At 38.8% G+C, this 12918-nt stretch overlaps 1 protein-coding gene across 2 annotated transcripts in view; it reads left to right on the top strand.

Moving 5' to 3' along the window:
- LOC126425005 (uncharacterized) overlaps window positions 1-12918 on the top strand; it is a 131923-nt gene that overhangs the window by 69667 nt on the left and 49338 nt on the right. For both annotated transcript variants that reach the window (XM_050087905.1, XM_050087904.1), the window contains exons 6-7: window positions 5007-5262; window positions 9192-9380. In XM_050087905.1, coding sequence (XP_049943862.1) covers window positions 5007-5262; window positions 9192-9380 — 445 coding nt within the window. The remainder of the gene's footprint in view (window positions 1-5006; window positions 5263-9191; window positions 9381-12918) is intronic.

Below are 12918 nucleotides of genomic sequence, written 5' to 3'. Positions count from 1 at the left end.
CTTTTTTTTTTTACAATATTGGTTGAAATTGGGAAATTTTTAGTAGTGATATTAGTTAGTCACACTAATAAGTAAATTACTGAACAAGATAAAGTTATCTCTAATATCTCTATAGGTATAAAAACTTAATTACATGAAAGTGTATCATGTGACATGAAAGTTCACGCTATTTTATTATTTACCCCAACCTATAATTTACCTACTTCAGTTTTATACTCGTTGTGCTATACATTAGGGTATGTAACAGTAATATAAATAATTATACACTAACTGTTACCTGCCAATTAGTTGAAATGAAGGTCCAAAATCTCCAATAATTCACACTGTCATCACATGAAAAACATATGACATTATAAAATTGGCTACAAATTATGCAGGAAAAGCAATAATGGGCCACAAATTATTGTTGCCATACAGTAAAAGTCCAGCATTTTCAAAAAATATATAAAAAGTACCAAATCTTAAACTTTTAAATAATGTGTGTCCTACTTTACATGGAATATCCCATCACATTATTATTATTATTGACATTCTGAATTAATAGCTATGTTTCACCCAAAAGTGCTTTGTGCTTCCTGGCTTCCACAAAGAGGAAGCATCTGAAAGCCACATGTTCATGGACCCAAAGATAACCCATTTGTAATGTTGTTATAATGTTCAGAAGGCGACACCGTACTTCATGTCCCACATTTCCACTTTTCCAATCCTGCTGCCATTCATCATCAAGTGTCCAGTTTGGAAGGCCTTTGACTTCTTCTTCTTCTTCTTCTTCTTCTTCTTCTTCTTCTGTCATTACCGTCCAGCTAATGATCACATTTATTCCACTAAATTAGCTTTACACTGTCTGCAATACTCCACCTGTTCACTTTTCTCCTTTCTCCGTTCTACTGCCCATTTTCGTATGTATCTTTTTGGAATGGTCCTGTCTGAAACCTTCCTACCTCTTTTGTTCTGACTTCTTTTTATAGGTATTCATACTTTTTCCTAAGCCAGTTGCATTTGCATTTTAATTTTTCAAAATGCTGTAAAATTTCTCTTGCCAGTCTGTAAGGATTAATTTCTTGGATGTCAAAATATACCAGAATTACAGACCAAGGCAGAATAAATCAAGGCATCATACAATTGTAAACTGGTTGTCATTTACTGTTTGTCAAATATGATGTGCTCGACCTGGTTGGAACCTTGACTCATGGTCGGTTGTTGCATTTTACTTTGTATTGGCATTTTTTTTTTTTGTAGTGTATCCTTTAAAGAAACGAATTGCACTGTATAAAACAACTTCAAATGCCTTGGATACTTCAAAGATTAGTTCACGTGCTAATGTTTAATGTTAAGCATGTAAGTGAGTAAAAGTTTTGGGAAAATTTGACATTATGCGTGAAGTATGTTGGAAGTTGCTAAGATTCTACCACATTGAAGACCTGTCCCAAGTGTAACAAGCTGTCAATATTTATTTGACAATGTCGATTTCACTGTCTCTCCTATCGCTTGCTGGAATACTTTTCACAGATTGAGCAGTGTCAAAGGTATCATCTCAGCTTCAGTTCTCCCCACATCTGAAGAGTCCCAGGAGCGTAAATTGTCTCTATCTGTAACAAAAGTAAGTTGCCTAGGTATTGCAGAGCTTCAGGTATTTCAGCATAGGTCAAGCAGCACATTACAGCACATGGCTGTTTCAGACTTATTCACACCCACAGTATGTGGCAAGTGGTTTCGTTCAGTGCAACTCATTCTACAAGTGCAAGAAATTCGTGGATGGAAGAGATTAATGCAGACTAGCAGTAACACAGTTAATTGAGACAGAAATGAAGTTACTTTCTGGTCATTCATTAATTCACCACCAACTGACAACACAATTACGCAACTCTACAATACACTGTCACTACAGACTGCAGCAAGATGCCACATTTACCAATACAGTCCCTTTCCCAGCAACACTACAAAGATCACAATCACCATACTAAAAAAAAGAGAGAGAGAGAGAGAGAGAGAGAGAGAGAGAGAGAGAGAGAGAGAGAGAATTTATTTTACATAAAAGCTCATTTAACAACTGCAAATAAGTACTCCTTTAATAAATCACAAATACTTCCCCTTTATAACCATGAGATCAGCAAAATTATCTTATCTGCTCACATAAAGAGAACACCACAGGAAATTCTGAAAAGCAAACAGCAGTGGGGGAAGTGTCCTTATCCAGCAGAAAACTACAGCTGCTGCACAGGATAACTAATGATCAGTTTCCAGTTTTGAAAGTGTAGAACAGTGTATAGAGATTTACGTGGATTCTGTCCATATGTACTTTTTGTGTGTGAGTGTTATTAGTAACTCATATCTGCACACCGTGCAGTGTTAATGCACTTTGTGGTAAATGAACAACCCCCTGGGCATGTTTACGAACTGCGTCACGAGTAGTTTGTAAGATGCACTGCAGCAACTCAGTATAATTTGTGAAACACTCTGTAGTGACCCCTTGTGACAAAGTGGGTTAGATAAGAGTAGGGACTCGCCTGCTAACTCTATAGTGTGCAGAGCTTTGAAGAGGGAATGCCATGACCACAACCCAGCAACGTACCTTCCCTCAGTTTTATACAATTAAAAACACTATTTTCGATAACCTGTGATTTTTTTCATTCTCTGCAATGCGAATCTATTAGTCCTAGGAAAAAAGGAATATGACCTTTTTGTAAGAAACTCAATGTAGTTTAATTTTGTACAGAGAAACATTTTTGCTAGAAGCCAGGGTTTCCAGTTTATTCAAGAAAAACATAAAAAACATAATCTTTAAATGCCCCTGCCCCCACCTCCGATGCTCGCACCCCACAGGTGAGGACATTTAGCATGTTGTTCATTACACTCGGTCCTTATCACTGTACTGTGGCTACACAATGTTATCTCCTCGATTCTCCTTCACTGACTGAACAATGATTAGCAGCCTGTGCATACTCAGGTATGTGTCTGTTTTGTTTATACTTGAACTGATTTTTGATGTCTTGTTTTGTAATTTTGCTAAATTTTGTTAAACAAGATGTATCTGTGTTTGTTAGGTCTGAAATCGTGATCCATAATTGTGATAAAAAAAAAAAATACAATCTTTCTTACCTTTTTCCTGGTTTCATTTTCTTTTATTGGATCTAAAACTATTGTTTCTTGATGCATATGAAGGTACTGGCCAACTTACTGTCTTGTAATGTGAATTTTTGCATTTATAGAGAATAATTTTTGTATAATTAATGTATTTTGTTAAGTGAAATCGTAAATCATTTTCTCATAACTGAGCTGTTTCTCCCCCATTAGGGGGTATGGCTTCTCCTGGATGCTTAAATTTAACAATAATATTAGGAAAAGATACTGGTAGATTGCTACTCACTGTAAAGATGGGCATTGAGCTGCAGACAGGCACAACAAAAAGACTGTTACATGTAGCTATCGGCCAAATCCTTCCTCAGAAAACACACACACACACACACACACACACACACACACACCTCGCGCACTGTCAACTGCCATTACCAACAATTCTGGTTGGCGGTCAGTTGTGCCTGAGATGTTCTTGCTTGTGTGTGTGTGTGTGTGTGTGTGTGTGTGTGTGTGTGTGTGTGTGTGTGTGTGTGTGTGTGTGTTTTTGTTGTGCCAGTCTGCAACTCAATGTGTCTTTATGGGAGGTGCAGTCTGTCCTGTTCCTAATATCATTGTTATTCCAACCTGGAGCTTCCATTGTTTCTTACTTAAATTTGTTTGTTCTTGTGATATTTCTATATTTTGTGCTTAAATTCGATTGTGCAGTCTTGTTCTCTCTCTCTCTCTCTCTCTCTCTCTCTCTCTCTCTCTCCCCCTCCCTCCCCCCACCCCCACCCCACCTCTCCCTGCCGTTTCAGCATTTCTGTCTATTCTCGTGCTACCTCTGCTTTGTGTGGCCAGAATTATTAAATAATTCTGCAAATGCTAAACAATCAGTTTTGTGATGACCGTTTCCAAGGAAATTTTTATTGTATATTGGATGTTAGATTCTGACAATTTGTTCCTCCATTCTCTGATCAATTTTTCAAAGTCACTGTTAAAAAAGGTTGGAGCTAGCTCATCACCTTGCCTAAGGCATGGCTTATTATTTATTTCAATATTTTTATTTTATCTTTATAGTTTATTTGACCCTCAAATGTGGTCACCTATGTATAAAGTGCACCAACTGTAAATAATATTGTTTTGTACCATTCCATTGTTTTAAAACTGTGAGGGCACTTCTATTCCTTCATTGTTGCTTCAGCTAACACAGTGATAAGCTATGTTGTTATATAGCCAAGTGAGCAGCAGTAATATAAAATAAACAATAAGCCATGTGAGAAAAAATGTACGATCCGTGCAAGAAGATGGCCCAGATTCCAAGCTTGCAGCACAGCTCCCTAATGAGGCAGTTGCCTACAAGATAATTAGTAGTCCAGTAAGTGTTTGGTGGGGATCTGATGTAACTGCAGTGTTTTATGTTTCCAGTGGGGTCATTATTGCACAGTAACACTTGAACACAGCAGCAAAGTGATACCATGAAAGCATATTTTATTATTGTTTATCTAAACAGTGATTTAACTTATATTATATAAGGTTATTTTATCAGTATTGTGAAAACAATAGCTGGTGCTTACTGTATAGCAGAGGTGCCGAGTTACAAATAGGCACAACAAAAAGACTGTCAAACAAAGCTTTTGGCCAAACATGCCTTTATCAGAATTACACACACACACAAATGCGCGTGCGCGCAACTCATACTCCATTCTGGATTTTCCATTGTTTGCATTCTGTATTTTCCATTGTTTGCATTCTGGATTTTCTATTGTTTGAAGTTTATTTTATCATTGTGTAATTAAACTAAGATTAAACTGAGATTTTACTTGTACATGTTTACCTTGGTAACATAAAAACAGCTATCTTTCACATGTGTAAAAAGTACACTAAGCACCTGCTTGTGTTATGAAAATTGACACGCCTGCTCGAGGATTAATACATTTTGCCCACAGTCCGAGCGCAAGAAGCAGTTGTTATCGCGCACCCGCTCTGGAAGACTATCTCGTCCACCGCGGCACATGGTGAAAGACTACAAGCGACTGCACAGGCTGGACTTCGCAGATGCAGATCTTGATGATTCGGATGGTGGATACTCGGATTACCAGATGAGTGACCACGAGGATGGAAAGGAGGGGGAAGGTGCCGGGGCTCTGGCGAAAGGGGGCACAGAGGTACCAGATCCAACGCTGCCTGCTGGTGCTCCTACAGGTCAGTTGAAACATAGCAGTGCTCATCACTTCCTTGGATCACAGGACCTCTCACCTGTTGGGATATCGGAGTTCACCAACCATTTGGGATTTTCCTCCATATGTCTATAAGTGTAGTTTACCTCTTTAGGGCTGTTTTAATTTATCCACTGTCATTGCAGTTAGCTTGTGCGTAGTAGGCCAGGCCATGTGATGAATCTCACCACCCACCATACAGATTAGTCTGTTATCTCACTGCGTCACTCTCCTATAAAATATGAGTGCAGTCTGTTGGTATCATTGGTGAAGTGATGGATCTCCAGTAATTTCAAATGTATCTTAATGGGAAATCTTGTTGTTAGATGAAAGATGAAGATCAAGGCCCAGTTTTGTACTCACTGTAGCCTGATTGTCCTCCTCAGTTCTGAGCTTTGATTTTATGAATGAAAAATTTAAATCGGTGGTTAGTGCTTTATTCTACAACAGAATAACATTAATACATTAAATTTAAAAAATTGGTGTTATTGGCCAAAATTTTAGAATATATTCAAAGTGAATACTATTTATGTTAGAAAATAATTGAAAAAGTGGAGTACAAAAACTCTGTACGAAACACTTAAAAGTTATGAAAAAGAGCATCAGTGGAATGTGAAAGTATAGATCATTCCTGAACGTCATCCCATTGAAAAGAAAATATCATTGTGATGAAATAAGTAATTACTTATTCGATAGTGCAGGGTGTATTAATGTATTACAACATACTCTAATCACATTCCAGTCCAAAATTACTAAAAACAAACAGAAATTACTTTTATTTCTTGAAGACGTGCTGAAAATGTGATAAAGAGCTTTCTTTAATCAGGTTCTGTCACTTAAGAGTTCTGGTAACATACACAAACGAAAACAGTTGATTCAGTAAGAGCATATATGTTGTAAAGTGTATACTACAGGGTGGCACAGTGAAATTTGTTGCCTGATTCAGAAAAAATTAAAATTTGGATGTAACATGTGTGCTATGTAAGGGCTGAAGAGGTTAAATGAGAAACCGCATCATTTCCTCATACTACAGAATCATATTGCAGGAGTGGACAGACTAAAGCAGTGCTCTCTCAACTGAATTTGTTAGATGTACCTGGATCAGGATAGAGTCATCGACAGCTAGTTGTTTACAATAATGCACAGTGTAACTTGGCTTGCGTCATGGTCACTATTTGTAAGTTGCGAGGAAAAAAAAATGGTGTTATGTGTAAGTTGCATGACCCTCACTTTGCATAAGAAAATGCTATCTGACATAGAAATCAACATAAAAGATTGGGTTGTCACCGACTCTAGCCACATGATAAATTAAGGGTTCAACTGAATCGGAAAATTAATTAATTTAATCCTAAGAAGAAGAAAAAACTCATAGAAGAACATTCATCGTAGTATCACTCATAAAGAATGGGATGTAATTACTAGCTTGGTCCAGGCATTGCTCACGTGAATCAAATGTTAAAATAAAGTTAATAATGCGTGAACACTGTGCATAAGAGCAGCTTGCAGCAGCACTCCTGAAAACAACATGTATTCTAAAGAGTTTGTTTTAAATAAAAAGGTAACACTACTTATTGGGCCTGTGTGCGTGGAAGTGCTATGGATGGGCTAGCAAGGAAACTACAAGGTAAATAGCGTAGGTAATAAAGACGTAACATCAGTACACAGAATAAGATTGGTGGCAAAATTATTTATTCCTTAAAACATCGATGTAATGCATCTATACAACTGCTGTTGCCTGGTAACTAAGTACAATTTCTTGTGAACAGTACACGATTCATGACACACTTGTATGCCCACGTGGTGTGCGGAGAGACAATTTCTACATACCGTGGCCAAGTTTTAACCACATTAAACTACGCAGCCGCGAACAATTAACATTTTTCAGAAGGTGCATTTAAATGGACAAAGGGTGATGGCAGTGGGCCAACAAACTCTGATATTAAACCACATGGATGGCTTCCAATGGACGTAAGGTAAATGAGACAAAGAAAATTCATGAAGAGGCAAAATTATTAAGGTGCAGGAAAGATTAGAACGTATACAGATGCAGTTGCAGGCAGACAAACATTCACACTGAACCGAGGGCGCACTTCTTGCATATGCAACACCTTTGTGTTACCTTCTTCTTAAGAATCAAGGTCTGCATTAGGAATTAAACTGAAGGTGTGCAGAAGCCTTGCATTCCTTACTCCGACAGGGTTTAAATAATCTTTATAATGTGAGATGCGAGACCAAAAGCTAAAAGCTCCCCTCTCGCTATGAGACAACACACCATGCAGTTAAACAATCTCACCGTCCTTTGAAGAGAGCTCGGCTGCAGACTCTTGGCGCACTGGAAGCAGACTGACCGTCTCACACACTCCAATGTCTCCCATGCGATTCCATAGCCGGGAAAACCCAGAGATATGGCTTCTGCCACCAACCTAACACCTGTAACTTTCATGCAAGGAGAGCAAACCTCTTTGCCTACCTGAAAACTACAGGGGTTGGCCATTCTGCACAACTACCACTGATTCTCTGCAGCAGACTAAACCACCGTATAGCAACATGAAACACACCACATTCATTCTCTCATGCCTGCCAGAGAGTTTTGTATCACTGGAAAGTAAATAAAATGATAATGAATGAAGCAACAACCAATCAGGGAATGAGTTTGGTTATGCCATTTATTGTGCTCACTATTGTCGTGTTACTCTGCCGTCTCATGTGTGCCAGATGCCACAGACAGATGCAGATGACACTTGTGGCTTTTAACGTAATTCTTGTGATTTGTTTTTATTGCTTCATTGGTTTTCTGTGTGCTGTATTATCAGCCCCAAATTTTTGAACAATGGAGTTGTTCATAACCATCGATCTATACTTCGATCGAAATAATAAAGTGACTGATACTTGAGCACAGGAAGGGGACGATTCATTGGTATGCGTGCACAATGTGATTTTGGTAATAGCAGCTGGGCACTTTTGTAAACTTCCTTGATTTCAATTTATTGTTGTTGAGTCAGCCATAGCGCCGCTTTGATCATCACTGCAGGGACAGTTTGTGAACATAGTCTGTCACCTGTATTTGTCACACGTATGCTAGGGATGGTTTGAAAATGGCCACAGGTGTTCGAAACTAGTCACCATCAAGAAATAAAAAAGATACTTCACAATGTAACTTACGATGGAGCTACAACCATTTATGTCAGTAATCTTGTCTAATGGGTGATGCTCATGATGGTTAGTTTAATTGCCCAATTTGCATATTTGTTGTTCACCATGCTTTATGAACTACCACTATCCAGTGACGCCTGTGGGCTGAGGATGACACGGCAGCCGGTTGGTACCATTGGGCTTTCATGGCCGGTTTGAGCGGAGTTTTATTAACTACCACGTTTATTAAAACGTTTGTACTTGTAAAGTTTTTCACAGCAGCAGTTGATTAAATGAATTGGGTATCCATTTCGTAATTATCATTTGCTGTGGAGTAGTGTGTGTCATCTTTAGCTATGGTATTGTGTGCTCCTTTAATTCCTTCACACCACCTAAATGCTCACTGTGTGAATTTCATTACTGTCCTCATTGGGATAAAGCTCTCTACTTGTAGTTGTTCCACAGTCTTACAATATTTAATTTCATTAATCAGGATGGGTAATGTGAGGAAGCAGTAACCTCAAGAAGAAAGTTATTTTTCACTGTTGCTACTATGAACATTCTCAGAATGTTTCCCATTAACCTCATTTATATGAGTAGAGTAAACATTCAGGTGTTTGGTGTTTGTTATTAGAAAGTTGTTGTCTTTGAGTTGTTCATGGTTCACAGTAAATTTGCTTTGCCTTTTCTAGGGTGACAAAAAGTTGCTTTGCCTTTTTTAGGGTGACAAATGCCATGGTGAAATACTACTGACAGTTTGATAGTGTTTTAATGATTCCACAGTGACAGTTCCAAAGCGCAAGATTTCTCCGCACTTCCGGTGCCCAGCCTGCCAGAAGATATATCTGGGCCACAGTCGCATGGCACGACACCTGCAGGCATTTCCTGAGCACGCGAAGTCTGTCCCGGTGGACGAAGCCACTTCGCCAGCTCCACCCACTGATGATGGAGGAGGAGTGCAAGACAAGACAGGTCAGTAGTAAAACTTCAGTAGCTGATGAGAGATGCTTTCTATTTGCAGGGTGTATATGCTCCGGGACAACCAGGAAATCCAGGAAAAACCTGGGAATTTTTTTATCCGGGAGAAAACTGGGAAAAACATGGAATTTTTTTAGTATTGTGGGAATTTTTTGTTGTTTTAGTTTACAGTTAAATTTTTGTGGTTTTGACTAGTAAGAACTGATGCTCTAACAAAGAATTTTACTTTAGTCCGCTATTGCAGTATAATGCTGCAGCAATAAAACATAAAAAAATTAATAAAGAAAACCTAAGTTGCAAAGGAAATGTGCGGGGGGGGGGGGGGGGGAGGGGGGGGGGGGGGGTAAAGCAGTGCACACACAAGCGTCCGCCAACAGCAACATGTGTCAAAGGCTTTAGGACGAAGACTATGCAGTACTTCATAACAACAAACTGCTTCCGATGGACATGACGTCATAATGGTTTCATTGGGTTCGTTTGAACAGTTGCCAACAGGCTTATGCACATTTTGCAGTTGAGTTGCATATGAGCATTACCTTCTCCCACTTCTGGCTACTTGAAGTGCGGCTATTAGCTCTGTCTGAGGTAACTAGATACAAACTGTTCCAGCAGCAGCTACAAGCAGCAAGCAGCCAGATGCTACCTGGGAACATTTTTCTGGCGCACCCAACCTGCAAGATTCGCACGTGCACAGAGCAGTCTGAATTGAAGTGGGACGAGGGGTAGTCTCCACATTAACCGTGTTTACGTTCAGTGATTTTGCTGTTTCCTCTTGGTTTATAGCTCTCAAGTCAAATTAAAACAAAATGGTTTCTGTGGCTGGGAGCTATAAAGTGAATTATAAAATATGCCCACATAATTATGGAAGGTTAAAATATGGTATTAGTTTCAGTTTTCTGATTTTACTTTATTTCTAGGTTTTTGGCAGTCTGGCTTTAATTGCCTTGCAGCACACTGAAGTTATTTTTGTCAATTTGATGAAAAAATTAGCTTTAATTATGCTTTTCCACAGAAGCAGTCAGTTTATTGGAAACACTATTGACTATTGTCAAATGTTTGCGGAATTTCAAGTGCATGTTGCTATCTTTTGGGACATGTGGCATTATGCCATAATAAAGAACTAAACTTGAGATAATACAGTACTGGTACTCCAAGAAAATTTGCATCTCAAAAATCACACTGAAAAGCTTTAATATCAGCTAGGGACCTACATCTTTGTGAATCTGGGTGTATGAGGGTGCTCTCTAAGATGAATTATGCATTTTATTACAGTTTACGAAATTCTGATGCTATTGGAGTATCCTCTGATGTCTTGTTTCATTTATGATGTAATGTAAGGTCTCTTAATGCTGTATACATATAAACATACAGACTACCTACATCGTGATAGCTACGCAGGCACATTAAGTCCATTTTATGGTGCTCTCTGACAATTGCTGAAACGAATTTCAATAGATCACGGCAAAATATTGCAATTGGTGGTTTGAAAAGCATTACTTTTAAAGTACATTTCGTTTTATGCAATATGAGTTATGTTACATTTGTGAATGTGCTTTAAATTTCTTGAATCATAGAGCGTTTGACTCTCATTTAAAGCTTAACACTTTGAGGGGCAGCCGCTTAGTAGAATTTAAAGTCCAGAAGACCAGACATTTACGTTGTTACTTGAAATTTTACTGGCACGTTTGTGTGATGTATCCAAGTGTAACACATGCAAAAAAGACAAATATTATATGTGAAAGCTTAGCTTTCCTTGTAGCTGCACTATTTACCTTAATTTATACCATTAACTTTTCCTGTTTGTGTGTTCACACTACTTAATGGAGATGTTGCTATAGGCCACTACATAATGTGTCCTATGCTCTGAATCACTACGTTAACAGGCGACACATCTTTTGAAAGATGAAAATCGAATTTTGAAAACCATTTTTCACTGTTGTGCTTACGTCTTAAGGTCTGAAGCGGATTCGCTAGCCCAGATAACTATGGTGCTGGGAAAACAGCAGATATAATTTATGATTTAGTCAGCACAATCGCTGTTTCTCTTCAATTAAACGAGGTATAAACAGCTTCAGTCTAATATTTCTACTTATCCTTCACTGTACAAAAAGCCTCTCCATCAATATTAACCGAAATTTTTAAAAACAAGACGGAACCTGACAGCCCAAGCACGTTACAATACCAACTGCATTTACAGGGGAGTGAAAATTGATTGCGGAATTGGAAAACTGGAACCAGAAGTGGATTTCCAGAATTGCTTTCGAAGTGTTTACAATGACCACCCAGAAGCGGTATTGGGGGATCGGTTTACGAAGTCCAGTTCTGGGTGCCCCATGTAAACGTGGTGAATATCTGCTACCATCGGCTGGTGAGATCATGTGACATGAGCTATGATTGGCCTATAAAAGCGCATCACGATCTTGATGTCAATGCTTTGGAAACTAACATTCTGTGTTTGGTGGAATTTGATTATATATGTTCATAATACGAAAATATGTAGCATACATGTTGCATCAAATATCTTTTGAAAATGCTTTTTCTCTCCTGGGAGTTTGTTTCCTGAAGGGACGGGAGGTTCTAGGCCGGTGTATAAAAACCTGACCATTCGAAGTATGATAAGTTTTCTGATTCTGAGGGAAAGTATACTGCCACTTAACACGGAAAAAGCTTATTTTCACCTGGGAGAAATTGTATTTTTTTACCGGGAAATCCTGGAAAAATCCAGAAATTTTTTTTTTCTTGTACATGTATATACCCTGATTTGGGAATTTGTCATTGGGAATTCATTTTTATACTTACTGTTACATAACAAACTTTTATAAGTGTACAAGCACTTTTCAGCTGTTTCACAGTCTTCACTTTTCTTGTTTTTCCTTCCCCACTGCTCAAGCCCCCTCCCCCCCTTTCCACCGAGCGAGGTGGCGCAGTGGTTAGCACATGGAACTCGCATTCGGGAGGACGACGCTTCAATCCCGTCTCCGGCCATCCTGATTTAGGTTTTCCGTGATTTCCCTAAATCATTTCAGGCAAATGCCGGGATGGTTCCTTTGAAAGGGCACGGCCGATTTCCTTCCCAATCCTTCCCTAACCCGAGCTTGCGCTCCGTCTGTAATGACCTCGTTGTCGACGGGACGTTAAACACTAACCACCACCACCACCACCACCACTAGTGACCTCAGTAAATGGTCAAAGAATTTGTCAAACTTTACTACTTTGTTGAAAGTTTTGGCACTGCGCAAGTTTGTGTGATGTGTTTGCCAAATGGAGACCATGTTTCAGAGAGATTTCGATGGACGGCCAGTTTAAGAATATAGTGGTCATTTTTGTTTGTTTTGTACCATGAGTGTTCAGTGAGAAAGAGTTTTTCTCACTGTGTTGTGATGTTCCACAGTTGAAAAGAGTATAAGGATAAAAACAAGAAAGCACAGGCAATTGCCAAAATGGTAGATGAGTCGTATCTTTCCCATTCCTGCATTGTCGCAGAAGAAGCTGAGTAGAACCGTGGTCAAGTGGTTATGATACTAAACGGTTG

This window comes from Schistocerca serialis, chromosome 10 (assembly GCF_023864345.2).
Source record: "Schistocerca serialis cubense isolate TAMUIC-IGC-003099 chromosome 10, iqSchSeri2.2, whole genome shotgun sequence".
Lineage (NCBI taxonomy): Eukaryota > Metazoa > Arthropoda > Insecta > Orthoptera > Acrididae > Schistocerca > Schistocerca serialis.
Note: the sequence above shows the minus strand (reverse complement) of the source record. Positions and strands in the feature narration are given on the sequence as shown.